The sequence below is a fragment of the Saimiri boliviensis genome, chromosome 9 (assembly GCF_048565385.1).
Source record: "Saimiri boliviensis isolate mSaiBol1 chromosome 9, mSaiBol1.pri, whole genome shotgun sequence".
Lineage (NCBI taxonomy): Eukaryota > Metazoa > Chordata > Mammalia > Primates > Cebidae > Saimiri > Saimiri boliviensis.
In genome coordinates, this window is record NC_133457.1 from 101,380,807 (window position 1) to 101,406,016 (window position 25,210).

The window sequence follows — 25,210 nt, forward strand, 5'->3', positions numbered from 1 at the left end:
GTGAGCTGGGAACGACGGTCGTCACTGCCTCTCCTCTGCTGATCGTGTGTCTGCGCACACTCAGCTACCACAGGGTGTGAGAGGGCTGGTCTGTCTTTGGCTTTATAGTTTTTTTGAACTTGGCAAGGGATCCAGAGCATGCCTGTCAGATCACCTGCACCCGAATCTTGGGGACACCTGTCAAAATTCAGATTTCTGGGTCATTTCCCAGAACTGTTCAGTGAGTAACATTTTCAGGCATGGACACTGAGCCTGGCCTCTGGCTGCGCACTGGGATACAGACATGGATAAACTGTGGTCTCCATCAGACATTTTCCACCCTTAATGTCTAAAGAACTCTCCTCGTCCTTATTTATTTATTGAGATAGGGTCTCACTATTTTGGCCAAGCTGGTCTCAAACTCCCAGTCTCAAGCGATCCTCACCCCTCAGCCTCCCAAAGGGCTGGGATTACAGGCGTGAGCCACCACGCCCGGGCGCTCTCCTAGTTCTTAATGTCTGTCAGGAGGGTCCTTGTTCTTGATTTGTCTGGTAGAGCCCCATACCTTTAGAGAGGAGTGGATTCTTTCCTTTTCCTGGCAAACCACGGGGTAGGAAGCCCTGAAGTCCCTAGATGCACACATGCACTCACGCCCATACCTGTGCTTCTGCCGCAGGGCCACCAGGATGCTCTCCAATGCCATTTGCTTTTGTTCTGCCCACACGCTGTCTACCTGACGGCCAAGCCGTGCCCTTGCTCCTCGCTCCTGGTTTCTCTCTCTATGTGGTTAGAAAAAGAAAACTAGTTGCTATTTGGGTAGGACGTGGAGAGGCAGGGGTGTCTCCCTCTGCCTGTTTCAGTATCTGGTGTGGACTCTTCCACCCAACTGAGTTACATTCTGCCACACTTAGGGAGGTAGTATACGGAGTAGTGAAGGGTACAGTAGTGCAAGTGTACACAGTTGCAAAATGTCCCCCCACAAATTATTAATTATAAGGGGAAAATAACTTTATAGAGGAGAAACCTGGCAGATACCATGTTAGCCAACTGATCAAAGTTACCATCTACTAATAATCCACCAATAATGGCACAAATTGACATCCTGTGCCTCCTGATACCAGGCACTGAGAAGGACACAACACTACTTCTATGAATGCATCACCTGAATCCTCCAATCATCATTAGAGGAATGCATCCTCTAATCATGGGGATGTGTCTGACACATTCAACATGCGGGACATTCTATAAATCATTAGCCTTTACTAATCAAAAATGTCAATGTCATGAAAGACTGAGGAATGATTCCAGATTAAAAGAAACTAAAGAGACATGACAATTAATTGTTATCCATGATCCTGAATTGGGTCCTAGATCAGAAAAAGAAATCATTGTTATAAAGGACATTTTGGGGGCCGGGCGCGGTGGCTCAAGCTGTAATCCCAGCACTTTGGGAGGCCGAGGCGGGTGGATCACGAGGCCAAGAGATCGAGACCATCCTGGTCAACATGGTGAAACCCCGTCTCTACTAAAAAAAATACAAAAAAAAAATAGCTGGGCATGGTGGCGCATGCCTGTAATCCCAGCTACTCAGGAGGCTGAGGCAGGAGAATTGCTTGAACTCAGGGGGCGGAGGCTGCGGTGAGCCGATATCGCGCCATTGCACTCCAGCCTGGGTAACAAGAGCAAAACTCTGTCTCAAAAAAAAAAAAAAAAAAAAAAAAAAAAAAAAAAAAAAAAAGGACATTTTGGGACAACTGGCACAATGTGAATATGTATAATTGATAATTATACAATGATTAAGTCCTTTAGTTAGGTATTAGGAGAACTGCAATTTACTCTCAAATGGTTCAGCAAAAATGATAACAATACTAAATGTGATTATGTGTTTCTGTGTGTAAATATCTATACCTTCTTTTTTTTTTTTTTTTTTTTTTGAGATGGAGTTTCACTCTTGTTGCCCAGGCTAGAGTGCAATGGTGCAATCTTGGCTCACTGCAACCTTGACCTCCCAGGTTCAAGTGATTCTCCTGTTTCAGCCTCCTAAGTAGCAGGGATTACAGGCACCTGCCACCACACCCGGCTAATTTTTGGTAATTTTAGGAGAGAGAGAATTTCACCTGTTGGCCAGGATGTTCTAGATCTCTTGACCTAGTGATCTGCCTGCCTCAGCCTCCGAAAGTGCTGGGATTATAGGCGTGAGCCACCACACCCGGCCAGTATATACCTATATCTAGCTATGGATATAGAGTAAGCAAATGTGATAAAATGCTAGGAATTGGAAGGGCATGTGGAAGTTGACTGTGCTTTTGTTGCAGCTTTTTGTAAGTTTGAGATTTTTTTTCAAAGTAAAAACTAAAAAGCATACAGGCTGTAATAGAGTCAGGCAGTTTGGCTCCAAACTCTGCCACTCTGTGGCTCCAGACTCTGCCACTCTTCCTTTAGAAGCAATTAACCTTGTACAATGGGGATAAGAGTCCCTACTGTGTAGGGTTGTTATAAAGATTAAAGAAACTAAAGGCTGGGCAAGGTGGCTTATGCCTGTAATCCCAACGCTTTGGGAGGCCAAGGTGGGAGGATTGCTTAAGGCCAGGAGCTCGAGACCAGCCTGGGCAACATAGTGAGACGCCATCTCTATAAAACACAAAATAGTTGTAGTGATGCACACTGGTAGTCACAGCTACTTGGGAGGCTAAGATGAGAGGATCACTTGAGTCTAGGCATTTGAGGTTACAATGAGGCATGATCGTGCCACCGTATGCCAGCCTAGGCAACAGAATGAGACCCTGTCTCTAAAAAAAAGAAAGCAAGAAACTAAGAATAATAGTAGGTGACACTACCAAGGGTATCCTGTGTGCCCACCACTGTGCCAATGTCTGTAAATGTCCCAGGGCAGAGCCTTTGTTTTTGGCACGGAGTCATGATTAAATGGTAATTACTACCAGTGTGGTTACTGTTGGAGCCTAGTAATGGCTTTGCCTCACGGAAGAAGCACGTGATAGGTGTAGAGGTAAGCTGAGGTTTAACACTGGAATCCTTTTGCTATGGAAAGTCCAGGAATGACACTTGCTGTGCCAAGAAAGAGATCTGACTTGGTCCCTGGCCTTCCGCAGGGACCAACCTCCTGCTCTCTGCTGCAGGGTGTGGGAAGAAATCACTAGAACTTCTGCTTACCCCTGCTGCCTGCTCATGATGTCCTGGAGCAACTTGCGGGCAGACATCTGGCCCAGCACCTTCCGGTAGCTGTTGGTGAAGATGGCATCTGTGTACCGCCGCATCCTGTGCAGAAGGAGTCAGGTCAGAGGGCGGGGTGGGGGCCAGGTGAGAGGACAGTCACGGCTGCACTCACCATGTCACTGCAAGATCCTTCTGTTGCTATCTGTCCCACTCACCCCAAGAGAGACCCAGGCCCCTCTGAGCGACCTCTGTGACGCTGTGTCTGCCTCCTCTGCAAGGACAGACAGCGGGTGGAGACACAGCCGGGCCCAGCTGAGAGGAGTCTGCATTCACTAACAGCTGCCCATGGCAGGGATGGCTTGGGAGTGGTGGGAACTTTCCCCAGGGGTTGCTTACCTGAGGGCCAAAGGGGGATGCGGGAAGCAGTGGGAGCTGCTGCTGAGGGCGAGGATCACGAAGACGAACACCCAGAGTGGCATCCTTCACCCAGGGGCGGCACCTGCAGAGTGACAGGAGCAGAAGGTCGGGTGCAGCCACAGCCATCGGGATGCCATTTACTGGCCTAGCCCTGGGCTTGGCTCCATGGCAAGACTTGGTCGTTGTCCTCTGGAAGCTGTGGGATGGGAAAAACAACCCAGGCTCTGGACGTCAGACAGACCTGGGTTCCCGTTCTGCCTCTGCCAGTCACCAGCTCTGACCTCATTTTCTCCATCTGTAGAATGGGCCTGACGCAGCTACCCTGCCAACCACATAGGGCCGAACCGAAAACCAGTGATAGGAGTGAAATTCCCCCTTGCTGTAAGGTGCTGGAAGTGGGATTTGGGGCCGGGCATGGTGGTTCATGCCTGTAATCTCAGCACTTTGAGAGGCTGAGGTGAACGGATCACCTGAGGCCAGGAGCTTGAAACCAACCTGGCCAACATGGTGAAACCCCATCTCTACTAAAAATACAAAAATTAGACAGGAGTGGTGGTGCGTGCCTGTAATCCCAGCTACTTGGGAGGCTGAGGCACGAGAATCCCTTGAACCTGGGTGGCGGAGGCTGCAGTGAGCCAAGATCATGCCATGCACTCCAGCCGGGGGGACAAAGTGAGACACTGTCTCCAATAATAATAATAATAATAATAAAGTGGGATCCCTTAGCAAGGCGTAGGGGAAGTCAAAGAACCTTCTCTTGGTGTCCCTCTCTCAGCTCCCTCCAGTGTGGTACTGACAGCAGGCAGCCAGGGTAACCGCTCAGCTCGGAGTCAGACAAACTGGAAGTTCAAATCCTGGCTCTGCTGTTATTAGCTATGTGTCCCAGGACAAGTGGTTTCACCTCTCTGAGCCTCAGATTCCCTGGCCATAAAACCGAGTTGGTAACTAGACCTTTTGCTTCTGCTCCTGTAAGGATCTGGTAAGGTGAGGTGCCTGAATGAATAAGGAATTCTCTAGAAACCTTTGCTGTGGCTACCTGAGACTGACCCTCCCACGGGGCAGGTTCTTCCTGTTTTAATTTTGTATGGAGTTGGAGAGAGGTGAGAAGGGCTCTAAGTCTTGCTCCAAATGCTTAGATTTTGCTGAAGAGTTTTAGTCCTGGAAGAGACAGGAGAGCCCGGGGAGCCAGCGTGGCGCAGTCTTCCCATTAGGTCCTGTAATTACCCTTAAGTGTGGCCTGCTAACACCGAGCTCTGCGATTAGGCGAAGAGCTGCCAGCAGGGGACAGAGCCCGCCTCCGCCAAAGAAAGTGCCACCGCTGTCCACCCAGACCTGCCCGGAACGGAAACATGGCCTGGGGGGACTTGGCCACCTAGGAATTGGGTTCTCCCATCTCCCATGGGTGCCTCCGTCTCTCAGCAGGATGTGTACTCTGTGGGGATGGAGATCCATCCGGAGGCCCAGCCAGCCCTGGAGATGGCCGGGACCCCCGCCTTTCCCACCATCTCCTCACACGGCTTCCTTCCCTCTCGCTCCTGGGTTCTACTGAGGAGTTCTGGCAGGCACGGCCAGTGCTGGCAGAACCCACCTTGCTCTTCTGGGCTTACTGGCCCTCTCAGGGCATCACCCTCCTTTCTGAACGCACTGAAGTCTCCTCTAACCCAGGGATGCCTTGGGAATGGCAGCACTCATGGGGGCTGCTCACTGCAGCCTGAGACCCTGCACCTGCAGAGCTGGAGGGAGCGGCAGCCCAGGCCCCAGGGGCCAGCCCCTCCCTCCCTGACATGAGCGTCCCCCAACACAGGCACTGGCCGTCCTCCAGTTCCGGCTTCTGCCAGTGAATGACAGGGAGCTCACTACCCCCAGGCCCAGGGGCTTATTTCTGGGTGGTTATTTATTTATTTATTTTGAGACAGGGTCCCATTCTGTTGCCCAGACTGAGGTACAGTGGCCCAGTCATAGCTCACTGCAGCCTCAAACTCTTGGGCTCAAGCAATCTTCCTGCCTTAGCCTCCTGAGTAGCTGGGACTACAGACATGTGCCATCATGCCCGGCTAATTTTGAACATTTTTGTAAAGATAAGGTCTCACTATATTGCCGAGGCTGGTTTCAAACACCTGGGCTTAAGTGATACTCCTACCTTGGCCTCCCAAAGTGTTGGGATTACAGACGTGAGCCACCGTGCCTGACCCAGGCAGTTCTTATTAGGAAGTTTATCTTTTCATGTCAAGCCCGAGTCTCCTTCTTCTGCAAATATCTGTTAAGCCTGTACTGTTCCGCTAAGGACTGGGGCTAGAGAAAAGATGAGAAAGGGATCTGGCCCGAGGGCTGCTGTAGCACCGTACCACATCTGGTCCCCCGTCTCCCACCTGGTCCAGGCTGCCTCTCCAGAAGTGGAATTTCGCTGGGAGACCTTTGGATGCAAGCAGGGCACCTTGGCAGAAACCACTGCCTTTTCTGTCTCCCAGCTGCAGCCTGGCTTTCTTGCCTTCTTTGCGGCTGAGCTTTTAAAGATTCACACAGATCTAGGCTCCTAATCACCGCCCTCCCCTGCTCAGAAGCCCTGGGTTCCCCACTCCCTCCAGAATAAAGCTCAAGCCCTTCCTCTTAGCTTGAGCTCTCCCTCTGCCTCCTAAGCTCCTGCCTCTTCTCCTGAGAGCTGGCACAAGTGATTCCCAGCCCCTGTGCCCTTACGGACTCCACAACCCATCCTTGCACCCTCCCTCTGGAACAGGCATCCTCATGCTCATCCTACAGCTGAGGAAACGAGCCCAGAGAAGACAAATGCCTTTTCCATGGTCCTCCATCACATTAGTTTTGGAGTGGGCCCTTCAGAATGGGGCTCCCCATTCCCAGGCCAGCAGACGTCCTCCCACGCCATGCTCAGCCTCCCAGGTACAATGCCCTATTCACAGCACTCCCCATTCACAGGCCGCCTCAGCCTCCGTCACCTGCACGTGGGAAAGGGTCTGAAAAAAAAGGAAAGCTTCTTGCTCTTTGTCGTTGGGCCTCCGGGGAAGAAAGAATGGGGACAAACGGGGACACCTGCTTGATCGGTTCCCTTCTATGCATACCCAGTGGTTTCAGGGAGTTGAAAAGAACCTTAGAGGAGAGCAGACTTTGCCGGGGAGGGCAAGTCATAGTAAGCATGGTAATACCCTACTTATTCAAGATGAGGCCCAGTCCCTGCGCAGGCTGACCAAGAGGCTCAACATTCCCCACAGATCATGTGCCCGAGGCATAGGTCAAGACAGCACAGCAACCTCTGAGCTATGAGAACCTAGTCCATGGGTTTTCAGATCCCATTGGATGAAAATGGGAAACAAGAATTATCCAGTGAAGGGTAAGATAAGAATAAAGGTTGTGTCACTAAGGATACAATAGCTCCAGCCCGAGGAACATAGTGAGACCCATCTCTACAAAAAAAAAAAAAAAAAATTAGCTAGGCCTGGTGGCACATGCCTGTAGTCCCAGCTACTCTGGAGGTTGAGATGGGAGGATTGCTTTGAGCCCAGGAGGTTAAGGCTGCAGTGATCCATGATAGTGCCACCGCACTGCAGCCTAGGTGACAGAGCAAGACCCCTTTATCCCAAAGAAAGAAATAAAATAAAATAGCTGTCAACAGATACATTCCACATGACAACTTAAGGAGTAAAAATTCACCGAATTAAGTGTAGCCAAGCCCAACAGCGTTGCTGACAACTCTCTGCTGACTGACGGCACTCCAGAGTTTATAATCTATCATTACGATCATCAGTCAGCTTCCTGCAGTGGTTACAGATTCTGTGATTAGATATACTTGAGATGGCCTGGATTCAGGATAAATGGACACTTGACCTACATCCATTGGTACCTTTTGTCAGCCTTCATGCCAGGAATGCCAGGAGAATTCCACAGGATCACAGAGGTCAGGTCTCAAGCACCCAAATTCGCAAGACCATTTTTGAAAACCCAGGGAAATAACATCTTTAACCTTCCTTGAATATTCCCCTTTGAAATTTGAGCACCCTGGTTTATAAACTGTTTCACCGACAGCATTCCAAGTTAAAAGAAATCTAAGTTTTTAATGAGGAAGCATCTTGAACTGTCATTCAAAAGAGTGACACCCCAGCTCCTTCCAGAAGGGCTTTGAGGTGATCTACGGTGAAAGACACAAATACTTCAGGACCACTTAAATCAAGGATCAGGAGACAAGCGTGGGGTGGTGGAGGACTCCAAGGACAGACCACTGTGTCTGAAACCTGGAGTAAAGAGTGCGGCTGCAATTGAGCAAGAAAGCAAAATGTTATCAATTTCCCAGCAATTATATTGAATCAGTTCCGAGTGATCAATGAGCAGTATTGATTTGCACAGCCACTTGGCTTTTCTCTGATCCATGGCAGAATCCTATCACTGACAGGAAAATCGAGCCAACTCACGTCTTGCTCCCAAAGCCTGCCCATGCACCTTGAAGGAGCACTGAGAACTCACCCGCCTGTGACAGACACCTGGAGCCAGTCTGCCATGCACCTAAGTTAGGAGAAGACCAAAACGGCACCATCGAAAGCCTATTCCAGAGCCCCTATTGAGGGGTGATTTTATCCAGAGAGGGGCTCAAATGTACTCACCAGTCCATGGGCAAAGAGGATGGTGGTGGGCCTCTTGGACTCAGTGTTTCTGAGTTGGTGAGAAGGTTAACTTTTCTTGCCCACCCCCAGCCCAGCCCCCCAGGACCACCCCTTCTCACCTCTTATGTGGCGGGTCTCCCTCTGCTCCGAGGCACTGCTCCAGTCTAGGGGCCCTGGGCTGGGTGTTTTCTCCGGCAGCCGCCTGGCGTTTCCATCATTTATCCCTTCATTTTCCTAAACGTTGTCAGCGTCAGAGAATCAATTACCCACAAGTCAACCAAAGGACTGCTTTTAGCATTACACTGACAAACCCTAATAGGCGAAGGAGGTTTGGCCCCTTGCAAATTAAAACTCCTGGTAAAGTCTCCCTTTATCTTTGACAGGGTAGACAGAGTACAAAGTTGTAACATTATTCCAAGAGGATACAGAAAATATATACTTCCATAATAATGATTGGAGAACTTGGCTGGGAGCGATGGCTCACACTTGCAATCCCAGCACTTTGGGAGGCTGAGGCAGGCAGATCACCTGAGCTCAGAAGTTTGAGACCAGCCTGAGCAATATAATGAGACCCAGTCTGTACAAAAAAATTAAAAAATTAGCTGGGTGTGGTGGCACACGGCTGTAGTCCCAGCTACTCGAGTGGCTGAGGCAGGAGTGTCACCTGAACCCAGGAGACGGAGGTTGCAGTGAGTCAAGACTGCACCACTGCACCCTAGCCTGGGTGACAGAGCAAGACTCTATCTCAAAAAATATATTTTTTTTAAAAGAAAAATATGCATTAAAAATAATTGGAGAACTCATAACAGTGAAACACCAAGGGCTTATTTATTATCCAAGACAAATGTGCCTTTTTAAAAATTCATATAATTTAGTTTTGTCCCTATGTAATTTGATTTCACTTTTGGGTAGACAACATTACAAATAAGTATTTTTCTCTCCTTAGTGGGGAAAGTTGTTTCCTATCTCCTTTGTCGTTCAATTATCAGAATTCCCCACTATTTGATTTGCACCTGCTGTGGTCACAGGCGGCCCAGGCGCATCCGTCATCATGTGTCAAGGCAGCCACACTGCAGTTGCCTCAGAGAAACGCGAAGTGAGAGGAGAGAGATGGAAAACCTTGGGAGAGTTGTTGTGTTTCCAGATTTCTCTAGCCTATAGCTAAGAAATCCTCAAGAATGACATAAACGCATAGGAGGCAGAAGCTCTGGTTTCCCAGGTGACCGTCGTGGAGGTGTGGGAAGAGCTCCAAGCCTGGTGTCTAGGGACCTGCTGCCTCTCCCAAGCCTGTGAATCACGACCTCTGTGACCCTTAGCAAGTTACTTCTACCCTCCAGGGCTCAGTTTCTACCTGGAAACTTCAGAGTTGACACAGAACCGCAACTTTCAAACTTCTTCCTTTTTTTTTTTTTTTTTTTTGATATGGAATCTCCCTCTGGTGCCCAGGCTGGAGTGCAGTGGCATGATCTTAACTCACCACAACCTCCACCTTCCAGGTTCAAACGATTCTCCTGCCTCAGCCTCCAGAGTAGCTAAGATTACAGGTATGCATCACTGCACTTGGCTAGTTTTTGTATTTTAGTAGAGACATGGTTTTGCCATGTTGGCCTGGTTGATATCGAACTTCTGACCTCAGGCGATCCACCCGCCCCAGCCTCCCAAAGGGCTGGGATGACAGGCGTGAGCCACTGTGCCCAGCGCCCAGCCCAAACCTTTTTTTATTTTTTGAGAAGACATCTAGCACTGTTGCCCAGGCTGGAGTGCAGTGGTATGATCTCTGCTCACTGCAATCTCTGCCTCCTGGGTTCAAGCAATTCTCCTGCCTCAGCCTCCCAAGTAGCTGGGATTACAAGTGTGCGCCACCATGCCAAGGTAATTTTTTTATATTTTTAGTAGAGACAGGGTTTCACCATGTTGGCCAGGATGGTCTTGATCTCCTGACCTCGTGATCTGCCCGCCTCGGCACCCCAAAGTGCTGGGATTACAGGTGTGAGCCACTGTGCCCGGCCCAAACTTTTTTTAAAAAGTGGCAAAAGTCTTTCTTTGGAAACCTACAGAGACAGGTTTTTTTAAAATGGGGCTACTCTGGTTGAAGAGGGGGAAGTAGAGACCCCCTTGCCTACCCCTGAGTACCTCAATGAGTCACAATTACAAACCAGTAATTGTAATCCAAGAGTTCCCTAGCAACATTATTTTGTGTTTCTTCTTCTTAGCCTGCACTGAGCCATGTTCTTGGCATCTAGCAAATATAAGATGTTTCTTTTCTTTTCTTTTCTTTTTTTTTTTTGAGATGGACTTTTGCTCTTGTTACCCAGGCTGGAGTGCAATGGCGCGATCTCGGCTCACCGCAACCTCCGCCTCCTGGGTTCAGGCAATTCTCCTGCCTCAGCCTCCTGAGTAGGTGGGATTACAGGCACGCGCCACCATGCCCAGGTGATTTTTTGTGTTTTTAGTAGGGATGGGGTTTCACCATGTTGATCAGGATGGTCTCGGTCTCTTGACCTCGTGATCCACCCGCCTCGGCCTCCCAAAGTGCTGGGATTACAGGCCTGAGCCACCGCGCCTGGCCTGAGATGTTTCTTATAGAAGCAAAGCTTGAGTGGTATGTCACCTTGCTGGCCAGGACATGATGTGGTCAGGTCAGACCAGATCCCCAAGGATTAAGAATGGGCTGATAGTAGCTGGGTGCAGTGGTTCATGCCTGTAATCCAAGCACTTTGGGAGGCCGAGGTGGCAGATTGCCTGAGCTCGGGAGTTCAGGACCACTCTGGGCATATGGTGAAACCCCGTCTCTACTAAAATACAAAAAGTTAGCTGGGCGTGATGGCGAGCACCTGAATCCCAGCTACTTGGAGGCTGAGGCACGAGAACTGCTTAAGCCCCAGAGGCAGAGGTTGCAGTAAGCCCAGATTGTGCCACCTCACTTCAGCTTGGAAGACAGAATGACTCCATCCCCAAATAAATAAATAAATAAAAGAAAGAAAAAGAAAAAAAAAGAATGGGCTGATAGCTGTTAAGTTAATTTTTTTTTATTCGTTTAACTTTTTGGAGACAGGGTCTCATTCAGGCTGGAGTGTAGTCGTGTGATCTCAGCTCACTGCAGCCTTGACCTCCTGGGCTCAAGCCATCCTCCCCCCTCAGCCTCCTGAGTATCTGGGACTGCAGTTGCACACCACCTCGCCCAGCTAACTTTTATTTTTAGTAGAGATGAGGTCTCACTATGTTGCTCTGGCCAATAGTTAAATATTATTTTTTTAAAAAGCGCAGGTCACAGCGGCAGGCAGCAGACGAAGCAGTTGGGAGCCCCAGGGCTATATACTCTGGCACAGTCCAGAAGTGTGGGGGCAACTCCTGGAAATGCAAAGTGGGGCCCAGGCAGAGCTGGGCGCCCAGACTGGACGCTATGCCAGGGTACAGAGGCAGGATACATGGAGTTGGCCGGAGAAGTTGTGGGACTCAGAATCCAGGCTTGGTTGAAACTCTGTGCCAGGTGTTGTGCTACAGGCTTCACACCTGGTCCCAGTTTTCTTATTTGTAAATGGGAGTGATAGAGTTCCGCTTGTGAGGCTGTTGGGTGAAGATTATTGTGCCATCGTGTAAACGGCAGACTTGGCATAGGCAGGCCTCGCAATGTCACTTTTACAATTGCTGTTCTTGTCATTGTGTAAATGAGGAAACAGGCCTGGAAGGTGGCATGCTCAGCCACAGCCACAGAGCTGGTCAGTAGCTGAAAGAGCTGTGACTCAAATATGTTTTCTGACTTCCTTGCAGTCCCAGCTACTCGGGAGGCTGAGGCGTGTGGATCGCTTGAGCCCAGGAGTTGGAGGTTGCAGTGAGCTATGTTTGTGCCACCATATGCCAGCCTGTGCAACAGAGTGACACCCTGTTTCTATTGAAAAAAAAAAAAAGGAAAAAAAATTTCTGATTTCCAAATTTATTGCACCACACTAACACCCTTCCTGGGTCTACCAATTTTCTATTTTTTTTTTTTAAAAGAACTTTAGAAAAAAAAAAAAAAAAAAAAAAAGAACTTTAGGCCAGGTATGGTGGCTCATGCTTGTAATCCCAGCACTTTGGGAGGCTGGGGCGGGCAAATCACTTGAGGTCGGGAGTTCCAGACTAGCCTGACCAACCTGGTCTCTACTAAAAATACAAAATCAGCTGGGCATGGTGGTACCTGCCTGTAATCTCATCTACTTGGGAGGCTGAGGCAGGAGAATCGCTTGAACCTGGGAGGCGGAGTTGTGGAGAGCAGAGATCGCGCCATTGCACACTCCAGCCTGGGCAACAAAAGCAAAACTCCATCTCAAAAAAAAAAAAAAAAAAAAAAAAGAACTTTAACAGTTTTATTGAAGTACAATTCCCATATCAGAAAGCTCACTTGTTTTAAGTCTGTAGCTCCATGAGGTTTCATACACGTATACAGTGGGGCCAGCACTGCCACAATCCTGTTTTGGAACACCTCTGTCCCTCCAAAAGCTCCTTCTAGCCCATTTGCTGTCAGTCCCCACTCCTGCTCCCAGGCCTAGGCAACCCCCAGACTACTGTCTTACGGTTTTTCCTTTGCTGGGAAATTCATATATATTGAATGTTTTATTTTTTGAAATATATTTTAATTTATTTATTTGAGACGGAGTTTCGCTCTTATTGCCCAGGCTGGATGCAATGGTGCGATCTTGGCTCATTGCAACCTCTGCCTCCTGGGTTCAAGCAATTCTCCTGCCTCAGCCTCTCAAGTAGCTGGGATTACAGGCATGTACCACCATGCCTGGCTAATTTTGTATTTTTTTTTTTAGTAGAGATGGGGTTTCTCCATGTTGGTCAGGCTGGTCTCAAACTCCCAACCTCAGGGGATCTGCCTGTCTTGGCCTCCCAAAGTGCTGGGATTACAGGTGTGAGCCACTGCTACCACCTTGGAATGTTATATGTGATTAGTAAATCATAGTCAATCAAATAAAATATGCACCTTTTGGTGTCAGGCTTCTTTCACTCATCATAATGTTTTTGACCTTCATGTTGATCCAGGTATCAATAGTTTGTTCCTTTTCATTCCATTGTATGAATGTATAACTGTTTCCTCATTCACCTTGATGGACATTTAGGTTGATTCCAGTTTGGGGCTATTATGAATAATGCTGCTATGAACTTTTTTTTTCCCCCGAGATAGGGTCTTGCTCTGCTGCATAGGCTGGAGTGCAGTGGCACAATCACAGCTCACTGCAGCCTTGACTTCCTGGGCTCAAGCAATCCTCCCATCTCAGCCTCCTGAGTAGCTGGGACCATAGGCGTGTGCCACTGCTCCCGGCTAACTAAAAAAAAAAAAATAATGCTTTTTGGTAGAAATGGGGTCTCTGTATACTGCCCAGGGTCTCTCTCTATCAAACTCTTGGGTTCAAGTGATCCTCCCATCTCGGCCTCCCAAAGTATTGAGATTAAAGGTGTGAGTCACCTTGCCCGGCCTGAAATGAATATTTCAGTAGGAGACCTTGTATGAACATGTTTTCATTAATCTTGAGTGGGTACCTAGGTGGGGAATCACTGGGTCATATAATGAGTGCTTAAGCTTTGTTTGTTTGTTTTTTTTTTTTTTTTGAGATGGAGTTTTCACTCTTGTTGCCCAGGTTGGAGTGCAATGGCATGATCTTGGCTCACTGCAACCTCTGCCTCCCAGGTCAAGCGATTCTCCTACCACAATCTCCCGAGTAGCTGGCATTGCAGGCATGCACCATCATGCCCAGCTAATTTTGTATTTTTAGTAGAGACAGAGTTTCTCCATGTTGGTCAGGCTGGTCTCAAACTCCCGACCTCAGGTGATCCACCTGCCTCGGCCTCTCAAAGTGCTGGGATTACATACCTGAGCCATCGGCCCAGCCCCAATGAGTGTTTTGCTTTTTAAGAAACCGCCAGTCTTTTCCAAAATGGCTGTACCATTGACCACAGCAGCGATGGGGGTCTGCCCCCGAAGTTCTTAAATGAGCATTTATTTCCTCATCCCAGAAACCCTCTTAAGCAACTAATTAGGCCCACGTAGAGCTTGCTGAATTAGTTGTCCGTCTCTGAGTGGCTTGGTCCCTTTTCTGCAGTCAGGGGAGTGGTGTGGGCCTCTCCCCTCTGCATTTTTGGGGTGCTATGAAAAACATAGAGTGTTTGGACACAGTGCTTGTCTTCAAAGAGCTGCAGGAGGAAGCTGAATCATTACCCCAGGCAGGTAGATCCGGAGAGGGACACAGTATAAATGCTCCAAGAATGGAGAGAAGGTAGAAGTCATGTAAACCCAGGAGTTCATCATCAGACAGGAGCAGGGAGAAGCTTAAAATGAGAACACGGGGGCCGGGTGTGGTGGCTCACACCTGTAATCCCAGCTCTTTGGGGGGCTGAGGTGGGTGGATCACGAGGTTAGGAGTTCGAGAGCAGCCTGACCAACATAATGAAACCCAGTCTCTACTAAAAATACAAAAATTAGCCAGGCATGGTGGTGCGTGCCTGTAATCCCAGCTACTCAGGAGGCTGAGGCAGGAGAATCACTTGAACCCAGGAGGCTGAGGTTGCAGTGAGCTGAGATCACGCCATTGCATTCCAGCCTGGACGACAGAGTGAGACTGTCTCAAAAAAAAGCAAAAAAGCACAGATTTAGGGGGCAAATGGATTTGGATTTGAAACCAACTCTGCCACTTCCACCATGTGTGATTCTAGGCAAGCTCAATCTCTTAGTCTCTCTGAGCCTCAGTTACTACATTTGTACAATGGGTGATAATAACTACCACTCTGGGTTGTTGTGAGAACCAGAAATATGCTTGGCGGGACACGGTGGCTTCCACCTGTAATCCCACACTTTGGGAGGCAGAGACAGGCAGGTTGCTTGAGCCCAAGAGTTTGAGACCAGCTTGGGCAACACAGCGAGAACCCCCATCACCACGAAAAGAAGGAAAAAGAAGAAATATGCATGTGAGTGTCTGCTATGTAAGTGTCTTGGCAAGTGGTAGCAGTTGTTGTAGTTTTTCAGAGCTGAGCTCTGAAAAAATGGGCAGCTTGGTGGCAGCGCGGTGGCGGGGAGAGCTGGGAGCCATCTTGGTGGTAGGCTTTATTTGCAGTAAATTCTCAAACCCACTAAGAAAGCACATAGTGGGGCGGGGGATGGGAGAGGATGGGGAGCCAGAAAGAACCCTGAGAATGAAAACCCATCCCCTTCCACTGATTCCCACCACCACCTCGTGCTTGTCCTCCGAGTGGTGATGAGAATGCCTCGGTCACCGCCCAGTTCGCTTTCCCAGGACATGTTTTAACCCAAAGTTAATTAGTGATTGTGGCTGCATCTAGGGCTGGGGGGCTTGAGCTGCAGAAAGAAAGTGTCCCAGAGACAGGCAGACTTTAAAAGTCCCCAGAAGGCTGGGGCAGTGAGGCTCTGCGAGAGGGAGACCAGCCGCGCATTTGTGTTGCAAATTCCCAGTGTGTGAGCCAGCCATTCAAAGAGGGCGATGCTACTGGCAGCCGGCATGGGGGTTGGGAAGGGAAAGGAAGCCCACAAAAGGGGCCTGTCTGAGAACCTCAGACCCTGCTTTGCGAAAGCTGCTTTCATTGCTCTCCCGGGATGACGGCAGTGTTCCCAGCCCAAGGCCACTGCGCAAGGAGGTGGAGGCCTGGACCCCAGACCCTCAGATTCTCTGGACCCTCCCCGCTTGTCCTTCTAGGCCTGTTTTTGTGGTGTCATCTGCAGCAGGTGTCCCAGCGCTCCTCGGTGTCAGGAGTCCAGGTTTAAGGGGTGTGGGCTTGCTGGGTGGCCTCAGGCAAAGGCACTTGACCTACCTGAGTGTGAGTTTCCTCTTCTGTAAAATGGGGCTGATGTGGTCCTTCCTCCTCCTTCGCAGGGTCCTCCTCAAACAGAAGGGCCTGTGATTGGATGACAGTTCAGAGCTTCATTTCTTTCTGAAAAAGGCTGCATCTGGGAAGGTCATTAGAAGAGCTCTTTTAATGAAGAGGTGAAGTCGATGGTACTTAGTGAATAAATGAAGCAACTCTGGGTTCTTTGGAAATGTTACTCCCATGAGTATTTTTTTTTTTCTTTTTGAGACAGAATCTCATTCTGTTACCCAGGCTGGAGTACAGTGGTGCGATCTCTGCTCACTGCAACCTCTGCCTTTCACGTTCAGGCGATTCTCCTGCCTCTCACGTTCAGGCGATTCTCCTGCCTCAGCCTCCCGAGTAGCTGGGAGTATAGGCACGCGCTACCATGTCTGGCTAATATATATTTTTTTGAGACGGAGCCTTGCTCTGTCGCCAGGCTTGTGTGCAGTAGTGCAATCTTGGCTCACTGAAACCTCTGCCTCCCGGGTTCAAGTGATTCTCCTGCCTCAGCCTCTCGAGTAACTGGGACTACAGGCATGCCACCATGCCCAGCTATTTTTTTTTTTTTTTTTTTTTTTTTTTTTTAGTAGAGATGGAGTTTTACTATGTTGGCCAGGATGGTCTCAATTTCTTGACCTCATGATCCGCCTGCCTCAGCCTCCCAAAGTGCTGGGATTATAGGCATGCGCCACCACGCCTGGCCAATTTTTGTATTTTTAGTGGAGATGGGATTTCATCATGTTGGCCAGGCTGGTCTTGGACTCCTGACCTCAACTGATTCACCCGCCTTGGCCTCCCAAAGTGTTGGGATTACAGGCGCGAGCCACTGCACCCGGCCTGTGAGTATTGTAAACATTCACCTTGCTTGGAATCTTTGGGTCTGCTACAGGTCAATTAGGCATGCTAACCAGGTGGTATTTTGGGTTGGTAGCCTTGGCGCAGGTGCCAAGCCTGCTGCACAGGAGGCTATCCAGCTGGTCCTCAGGCAGCCTCTCCCTGGTGAAGATCTGACCACACTTCCAAAGCCTCCTCGGAACCCATCTGTCTGAGAAGCATTCTCCATCTTTGGCCTTGCCCTGTGGTCGAGTAATTTTACAATTTTATGTGCAGAAAATTGTCTCCTTTCCTGAGACCTTGGGATACCTGGGATCAAATCATTGAGCCCTCTAAAGCAGGCGTCCCCAAACTTTTTACACAGGGGGCCAGTTCACTGTCCCTCAGACTGTTGGAGGGCCGCCACATACTGTGCTCCTCTCACTGACCACCAATGAAAGAGGTGCCCCTTCCTGAAATGCGGCAGGGGGCTGGATAAATGGCCTCAGGGGGCCGCATGCAGCCAGCGGGCCGGGCCGTAGTTTGGGGACGCCTGCTCTAAAGCTTTCTACTCAAAGTGTGGTCCATAGACCAGCAGGATTGACAGCACCTGGGGGCTTGTTAGGAATGCGGAATGTCAGCCTCCACTCTGGACCAATGGAATCAGAGGCTAAAATCTGTGAGGATTCTAAAGGCATCAGGCACCTGGTGTCTGAATGCCTGTGGTTCGCATCAGGTGGGAGGGCTGTAGCCTCAGGCAGCCAGGAGATGTCGCTGTTCCCCAGTCTTTGGCATCGTCAGAGTTTCACTACCAATGCCAGAGGCCCCATCTGTGGGGCTTTGTTCGCTGTGAAATCCCAGGACCACGAAGGGGTCAGGTCAGGCTTGTCATGCCACCCTTTCATCAGTCACTCAACCCGCCCCACCTTCCATCTTTCCCTGCCCGTTCCTGTCCTGGGTTCCCAGCCATGTTTCCAGATAGGGAAGACTGTGTGATCTCCAAGCCCAGCCCTGCCCCAGGGTCTCAGGACAAAGCCCACAGGAGAAAGTGCATCTGGCCAGGCGTGAGGGCTCATGCCTGTAATAACAGCATTTTGGGAGGCCAAGGTGGTGGATCACGAGGTCAGGGATTCGAGACCAACCTGGGCAACAAGGTAAAACCCTGTCTCTTCTAAAAATACAAAAATTAGCTGGGTGTGGTGGCGGGTGCTTGTAATTCCAGCTACACAGGAGGCTGAAACAGGAGAACTGCTTGAACCTGGGAGGCGGAGGTTGCGGTGAGCCGAGATCGCGCCATTGCACTCCAGCCTGGGCGATACAGCAAAACTCTGTCTCAAAAAGAAAAAAAAAAGAAAGTGCATCCTACAGGGTGTCCCTCAGCCTAGTTCATCAGGCAAGAGGAACTCAGACCAGCAAGGAGGGGATGCCTGCTGCGAGGACCCCTCTCACTTGGAATCTCTGAGTTGGGGGATCTTAGTGACAACAGGACCTGCAGACACAGTGAGAATTATTCCCATGATTTGAGTGTCCATGGGGAAAACCCACGTCCTGCCTGGGACTTCAGTTTCTGGTTTCAATTTCCCACGTCAGGAGCCAGGGTATGTCATGGCCTTACTTCCCCTCTGTGGTTACAGTGCAGTTAAAGGAACCTTGATAGCCTTGACTGCAGCAAACTCAGGTTTGATTCAGGACTGAAGGGCCTTCACTCCAGACTAGAAGAAGTCCCTCCAGGGCCTGGAGCCCCCGCTCTCCGGGCCTTCCCCACCCTGCCTGGTTTAGCCCCTAAACACCCAGGCCACAGAGCAGAAAGAAAAGCAGCCTGCACACCCAGGCTCTCCAGCCCCTGACACCCCAGTGGCTGGGCCCTGTTGAAGCTGGAACTCTCCTCTAAGCCCCAGAATCCAGAATCCATGGCTGAGATCTGGCTTCCTGCCTAGCTCCTGTTCCCCCGGGGTCAGTCCCAGTTACCAGCACCCAATGACTCATGGAGTCTAGCTGTCCTGGGTTTCCGCAGTCTAGCGGTCACATCTACGTGCCAGTCATGTAACATACATGATCTCACCCCATTCAACAACCTTGAGCCTAAGGAACACATAATGCTCTCATTGCATGGTGGAAGAAGCTGAGTCTTGGAGATATTGGGTAACTCATCACATCTCACAAAGACAGTACAAGGATGGGCCAGGGCTAGACATGGGGCTCGCCTGCCCTGGAGCAGTGCTATCCCTGCTCCCTGCCTCAGCAGCCTAAGACTGGTTTCTGCCAGTTTGATTTCCCACGGATTAGTATCAGTAGGGTCTCTGTGGGTCCTGTGAGGTGGAGTGATAAAGGTGACATATAAGGAGTTCTAATGTTAATCAGAAGTGTCACTGTCACCATAGTGCAAGCATAAAGTGTAGTGCCATCTTGTGGCAAGGACACTGCAATGGAAGATGGCACTACACTTTATGCTTGCACTATGGTGATGACAATGACATTTCTGATTAACATTAGAACTTTGGTTGGCTGATTTCACCCGTGAACTTGGAGACAGAAGTCCCAGGATCCCATTTGACCTCTGACCTAATTCCCACATCCTTCAGGTGAGAGATGGTCCCAAGCACGCACAAACATTCCAGAATAGTAATTGATGATGAGAAGTCATCGTTAATTTATTGGCATATTTTGTCTTTTATTCCTGCCTCCTGCCATCCTTTAATAATTTATCCATCAGATTTCGATGTAATAAAACACATTGGATGCTACATGCTGTGTTTGGGATCAGGTGCAAGGAAGAGTCAGGTGCAAATCAAATGAACTGATATTTATCAAATGCCGCTATGTGCCGTTCACTGAGTTGGGGGCTGCAGGCATTCTGTGGACTTGCTTTGGTGCCATTTTCATTCTAGCTAGACAAGTGGGCAAACATAATTACACAGGGTGATAAACACAGTCTATAATCAAGGTGCATACAAGAAGGGTGGGGACTTCACCCTGCCAAAGAGTAGAAAAGACTTTGCCTAGGACGTTTTTGTTTTTGTTTTGAGATATAGTCTCACTCGGTTGCCCAGACTGGAGTGCAGTGGCACAATCTTGGCTCTCTGCAACCTCCGCCTGCCTCAGGCGATTCTCCCGCCTCAGCCTCCCAAGTAGCTGGGATTACAGGTGCGAACCACCACGCCCAGCTAATTTTTGTATTTTTAGCAGAGATGGGGTTTCACCATGTTGGCCAGGCTGGTCTTGAACTCCTGACCTCAAATGATCCACCCCTTCGGCCTCCCAAAATGTTGGGATTATAGTGGTGAGTCACCTTGCCTGACCCTTTAAAAGAAAAAGGGTCTCACTCTGTCACACCAGGCTGGAGTACAGTGGCATGGTGGAAGACTCACCATGACTGAGTCTCCCGAAGGCATGATCTGGGCTCACTGCAACCTGGGCTTCCTGGGCTTGGGTGATTCTCCCACCTCAGCCTGCTGAGTAGCTGGGACTACAGGCGCATGCCACTACGCCAGGCTACTTTTACATTTTTTGTAGAAGCAGGTTTCCTCCATTGTTGCCCAGGCTGGTCTTGAACCTGTGGGCTCAAGCGATCCACCTGCCTTGGCCTCCCAAAGTGCTGAGATTATAGGTATGAGTCACTGTGCCAGCCAGGATGTGACTTTTATTTATTTATTTTTTTTTTGAGACGGAGTTTCGCTCTTGTTACCCAGGCTGGAGTGCAATGGCGCGATCTCGGCTCACCGCAACCTCCGCCTCCTGGGCTCAGGCAATTCTCCTGCCTCAGCCTCCCGAGTAGCTGGGATTACAGGCATGTGCCACCATGCCCAGCTAATTTTTTGTATTTTTAGTAGAGACGGGGTTTCACCATGTTGACCAGGATGGTCTCGATCTCTTGACCTCGTGATCCACCCGCCTCGGCCTCCCAAAGTGCTGGGATTACAGGCTTGAGCCACCGCGCCCGGCCCAGGATGTGACTTTTAAGCTGGATCTTGAAGATAGAGGAAAAATTAATCCACCATGAGCCAAGACCTGGAGGCCTGTTTAGTGAACAGTTGCAAGTTATTTGGTGTGGCTGGAGGGAGGAATCTTTATGTGCTTTGGACCTAGATCCGGATTCAGTTGTTTGGGGTAGGGCCCAGAGTTCTGAATTTCTGACTAGGGCTGCAAGTGGTTCTGGCACAGGTGCGAGGGCCCACAGACTGGGAAACCCAGGCCTGTGGCTTCATGGCAGGAAACGTGGATGGACCTGAAACAGTGCATCAGGGCCAAGCTGTGCAGGGTGTCGAATGCCATGCTAAGGAATCTGGACCTGTCCTCTTCTCAGTGGAGAGAGTCCATCAGAGGCTTTCAAGCCCTGGAGAAGTGGTTTTGGAAGGAGAACCTTACCAGCAGCCTGGTGGGAGGAGTGGAGAGCCGAGAGGCTGGAGGGAGGAAGCTTTCACAGATGTCCAGGTGAGCTGTCCTGGGGGCCTGAGCCGGGGTGTAGGTGTGGGGGTGTAGGTGTTGGGGGTGAGCAAGGAGCATGGGGTGGGGGGTGCTGGATTTGAGAGGGCTCTGGAAAATGGGGCCAGGCCTGCAGTAGATGGATGAGGAAGCTGAAGGAGAATTGTTGAGAATGGGCTGGGGGGCTTCTAAGGCGATGCACCAGGGCAGTGGGTTGAGGGGAGGAGTGACGGAGCCAGCTTGTGCGAGTTGAGTTTTTTACTCATGGAACCTCCAGAAGGATGTGGGTAACAGGCACTGGATCTGCCCCGAAGCTTAGAGAAGGTGGTTGAAGTTGAGGGGAGAGCCTTTTTCTTTTTCTTTTCTTTTTGAGACGGAGTCTTGCCTTGTTGCCAGGCTGGAGTGCAGTGGTGTGATCTCGGCTCACGGCAACCTCCGCCTCCCGGATTCAAGGGATTCCCCTGCCTCAGCCTCCCAAGTAGCTGGGATTATGGGCGTGCACCACCATGCCTGGCTAATTGTTTGTATTTTAGTAGAGGCGGGGTTTCACCATGTTGGCCAGGATGGTCTCTATCTCCTGATGTGATCCACCTGCCTCGGCCTCCTAAAGTGCTGGGATTACAGGTGTGAGCCACTGCCTGGCTTTTTTTTTTTTTTGGAGACAGAGTTTGGCTTTTGTTGCCCAGACTGGAGTACAATGGTGAGATCTCAACTCACCTCAACCTCCACCTCCCGGGTTCAAGTGATTCTCTTGCCTCAGCCTCCCAAGTGCTGGGATTACAGGCATGCACTGCCATGCCTGGCTAATTTTGTATTTTTAGTGGAAATGGGGTTTCTCCATGTTGGTCAGGCTGGTCTTGCACTCCTGACCTCAGGTGATCCACCTGCCTCGGCCTCCAGAAGTGCTGGGATTAGAAGTGTGAGCCACCATACCTGGCCGAACCTCTGAAGAGCAAAGAGGTAGGGGGGGACTGGAGACTGCTTATGAATCTTCAGGGCATGTGGAGGGAGAATTAGAAAAAGGACAGGTGTGGTGGGTCACACCTGTAAGCACTCTGGGTGGCCAAGGTGGGAGGATAGCTTGAGGTCAGGAGTTCGAGACCAGCCTGGGTGACAGAGCAAGACCCCCCCCCCCCACCCCCCGACCATGTCTACCAAAAAAGAAAAAGGAAGGAAGGAAGGAAGGGAGGGAGGGAAAAGGCAAGAAGAACCCACTAGAAAAGTAGGCTCTCAGGCTGTTTGTCAGTTTATTATTTCCACTTTGCAGATGGGGAAACTGGGACTCAGACAATTAGATGACTGGTCCATGGGCACTGTGCTCCTCAGGGCAAGGCTGGGGTTTTGAACCTGTCTCTCTGGCTCCAGTGCTCATACTCTCTTGACTGAGTCTCCCAAAGGCAAATCCTGTCCCCAGGCACAAAATACACAGATTCAAAGATTGGGGATGACGGGGTGGAGGTGAGAAAGATGCAGCAAAAAGAACTTGCAGGAGGCTGGGCCTGGTGGCTCACACCTGTGATCCCAGCACGGCGGGAGGCCGAGACAGGTGGGTCACCTGAGGTCAGGGGTTTGAGACCATCCTGGCCAACGTGGTGAAATCCCGTCTCTATTAAAAATACAAAAATTATCTGGGCATGGTGGCGGGCACCTGTAATCCCAGCTATTCAGGAGGCTGAGGCAGGAGAATCACTTGAACCTGGGAGGCAGGTCACCATGAGCCGAGATCATGCCATTGCACTTGATCTGGGCGACAGATTGAGACTTGTCTAAAAAAAAAAACAAAAAAAAAACAAAACAAAGAGGAACTTGCTGGAGAGTGGACGGGGAGACCGGCACATTGAATGAGCCTATTTTTCATTCCTTCTCCCACTAGAATATATTGAAGCAAATCCCAGACTTCATATTATTTCATCCATAAATATTTCAGTATGTATCTCAAAAAGATAAGGCTCTTTTTTAGACAGAGTCACAATCCCATTATCACACTTAAAAAAATCTAACAATAATTTCTATTACAGGACCTATTGAGGACAATCTGACAAGACCTCAGAATGGAAGTGGGCTTGTGTATCTTGAGCCAGACTGTCACAAAACCATGATAAGGAATTTAAATTTTCCCAGGATAATTACAGCCAAGGCAAACAGGGGCTTGGAAACACAAGAGGTTCGAGAAGCTTGTCTGGCTCTGGAAAGGAAATGTTATAAAGGAAGAAGAAAAAGACTGGAAAGGTTTGCAGAGTGCAAAAGACAAGACTCTTCTTTCTTTCTGACTTCCCCTTTCTTCCTGCGAGGGTCCTTAGTCATAAATGAGAAATAGGAACCAGGGCTAAAGTGAAACCAAATGGATAAAAATAATACAACAAATACAGTATTGCTAAATACAATGAGATAACGGCATGGGGTTTATCGCCCATTAAGGCTGTGCTCACCTCTTTTTTTTTTTTTTTTTTTTTTTTGAGACGGAGTCTCACTCTGTTGCCCAGGCTGGAGTGCAATTGCGTGATCTTAGCTCACTGCAACGCCTGCCTCCTGGGTTCAAGTGATTCTTTTGCCTCAGCCTCCTGAGTAGCTGGGATTACAGGCACCTGCCGTCACTCCCGGCTAATTTTTTATATATTTTTTAGTAGAGACAGAGGTTTCACCTTGTGGCCCAGGCTGGTCTCGAACTCCTGAGCAGCTCAGGCAATCCACCAGGCTCAGCCTTCCAAAGTGCTGGGATTACAGGGATGAGTCACAGCACCTGACTTGCTCATTTCTTAGATAATGGCTATTCAGTTGCTGCTATTTAGAATCCTAGCTTCATGAGCGGTTCTGTCCCTTGTTTATTAACTGGTTATTGTGCACACCAACCTTCTACTAGGCATCAAGAAATCGGATTTCTAGACCAGGTGTGGTGGCTCACATTTGTAATCCCAGCACTTTGGAGTGTCGACGCAGGTAGATGACTTGAGGTCAGAAGTTTGAGACCCAGACTGGCCAACGTGGTAAAACCCTGTCTCTACTTAAAAAACAAAATTAGCCAGGCATGGTGACATGCGCCCATAATCCCAGCTACTCGGGAGGCGGAGGCACGAGAATCGCTTGAGCCCTAGAGGCAGAGGTTGCAGTGAGCCGAGATCTCACCATTGTACTCCAGCCTAGGTGACAGAGCGAGACTCTGTCTTAAAAAAAAAAAAAGAAAAATTCCTCCGTGAGGTGCAGTGCCTCCATGAAATTGCTCTGTAACCTAGGGCAACTTCCTTGACTTCTCTGAGCTGACCTGTAAAGTGAGGCTGTTAGACACAAGACCTGATCGTTTCCTTTAAGATCTGAGTTCTCTGATTTAGTGAATACCGAGTAGAACCGTGTCACTTCCTGGGGTTTAGAAAGTGTTCCTAGGATTTGGCTCAATGTTACACTGCATCTGCAAAATGCTTGGATAGGCTGGGCACGGTGGCTCATCCCTGTAATCCCAGCACTTTGGGAGGCCGAGGCAAGTGGATCGCCTGAGGTCAGGAGTTTGAGACCAGCCTGGCCAACACGGCAAAACTGCATCTCTGCTAAAAGTACAAAAATTAGCTCGGCGTAGTGGTATGTGCTTGTAATCCCGGCTACTTGGGAGACTGAGGCAGGAGAATCACTTGAACTCAGGAGGCAGAGGTTGCAGTGAGCTGAGATCACACCATTGTACTCCAGCTTGGGCAACAGAGTGAGACTCTGTCTCAAAAAAGAAAAAAGGAAAGAAAAGAAAAAAAAGAAAAGAAAAGAAAAGAAAATGCTTGGCTAACCTCAATGAAGGACGCCATGGAGATGCCGTGTATTGATGGTGCGGGTTCGTGCTACAAAATCACCCAGGGTTGCTTTTCGCGGACCCACCCCGCCCAGAGGAAATCCGAAAGGCAACAACTACAGGAGCTCTCTGGAAATGGGCGGTAGATGGAGAGCACGTGGAAACTGCAAAGCGCCATCCACAGATG

The 25,210-nt window shown here is 49.6% G+C and overlaps 1 protein-coding gene across 1 annotated transcript; it reads right to left on the reverse strand.

Moving 5' to 3' along the window:
- Positions 1–233: 233 nt before the first annotated feature.
- On the reverse strand, positions 234–3,632 carry GHRH (growth hormone releasing hormone). Its single transcript, XM_074405399.1, has 4 exons — positions 3,550–3,632; positions 3,151–3,255; positions 639–758; positions 234–270 (listed from the first exon to the last, which is right to left on the reverse strand). The coding sequence occupies exons 1-4, from the start codon at positions 3,630–3,632 to the stop codon at positions 234–236; spliced, it is 345 nt and encodes a 114-aa protein (XP_074261500.1).
- Positions 3,633–25,210: the final 21,578 nt, after the last annotated feature.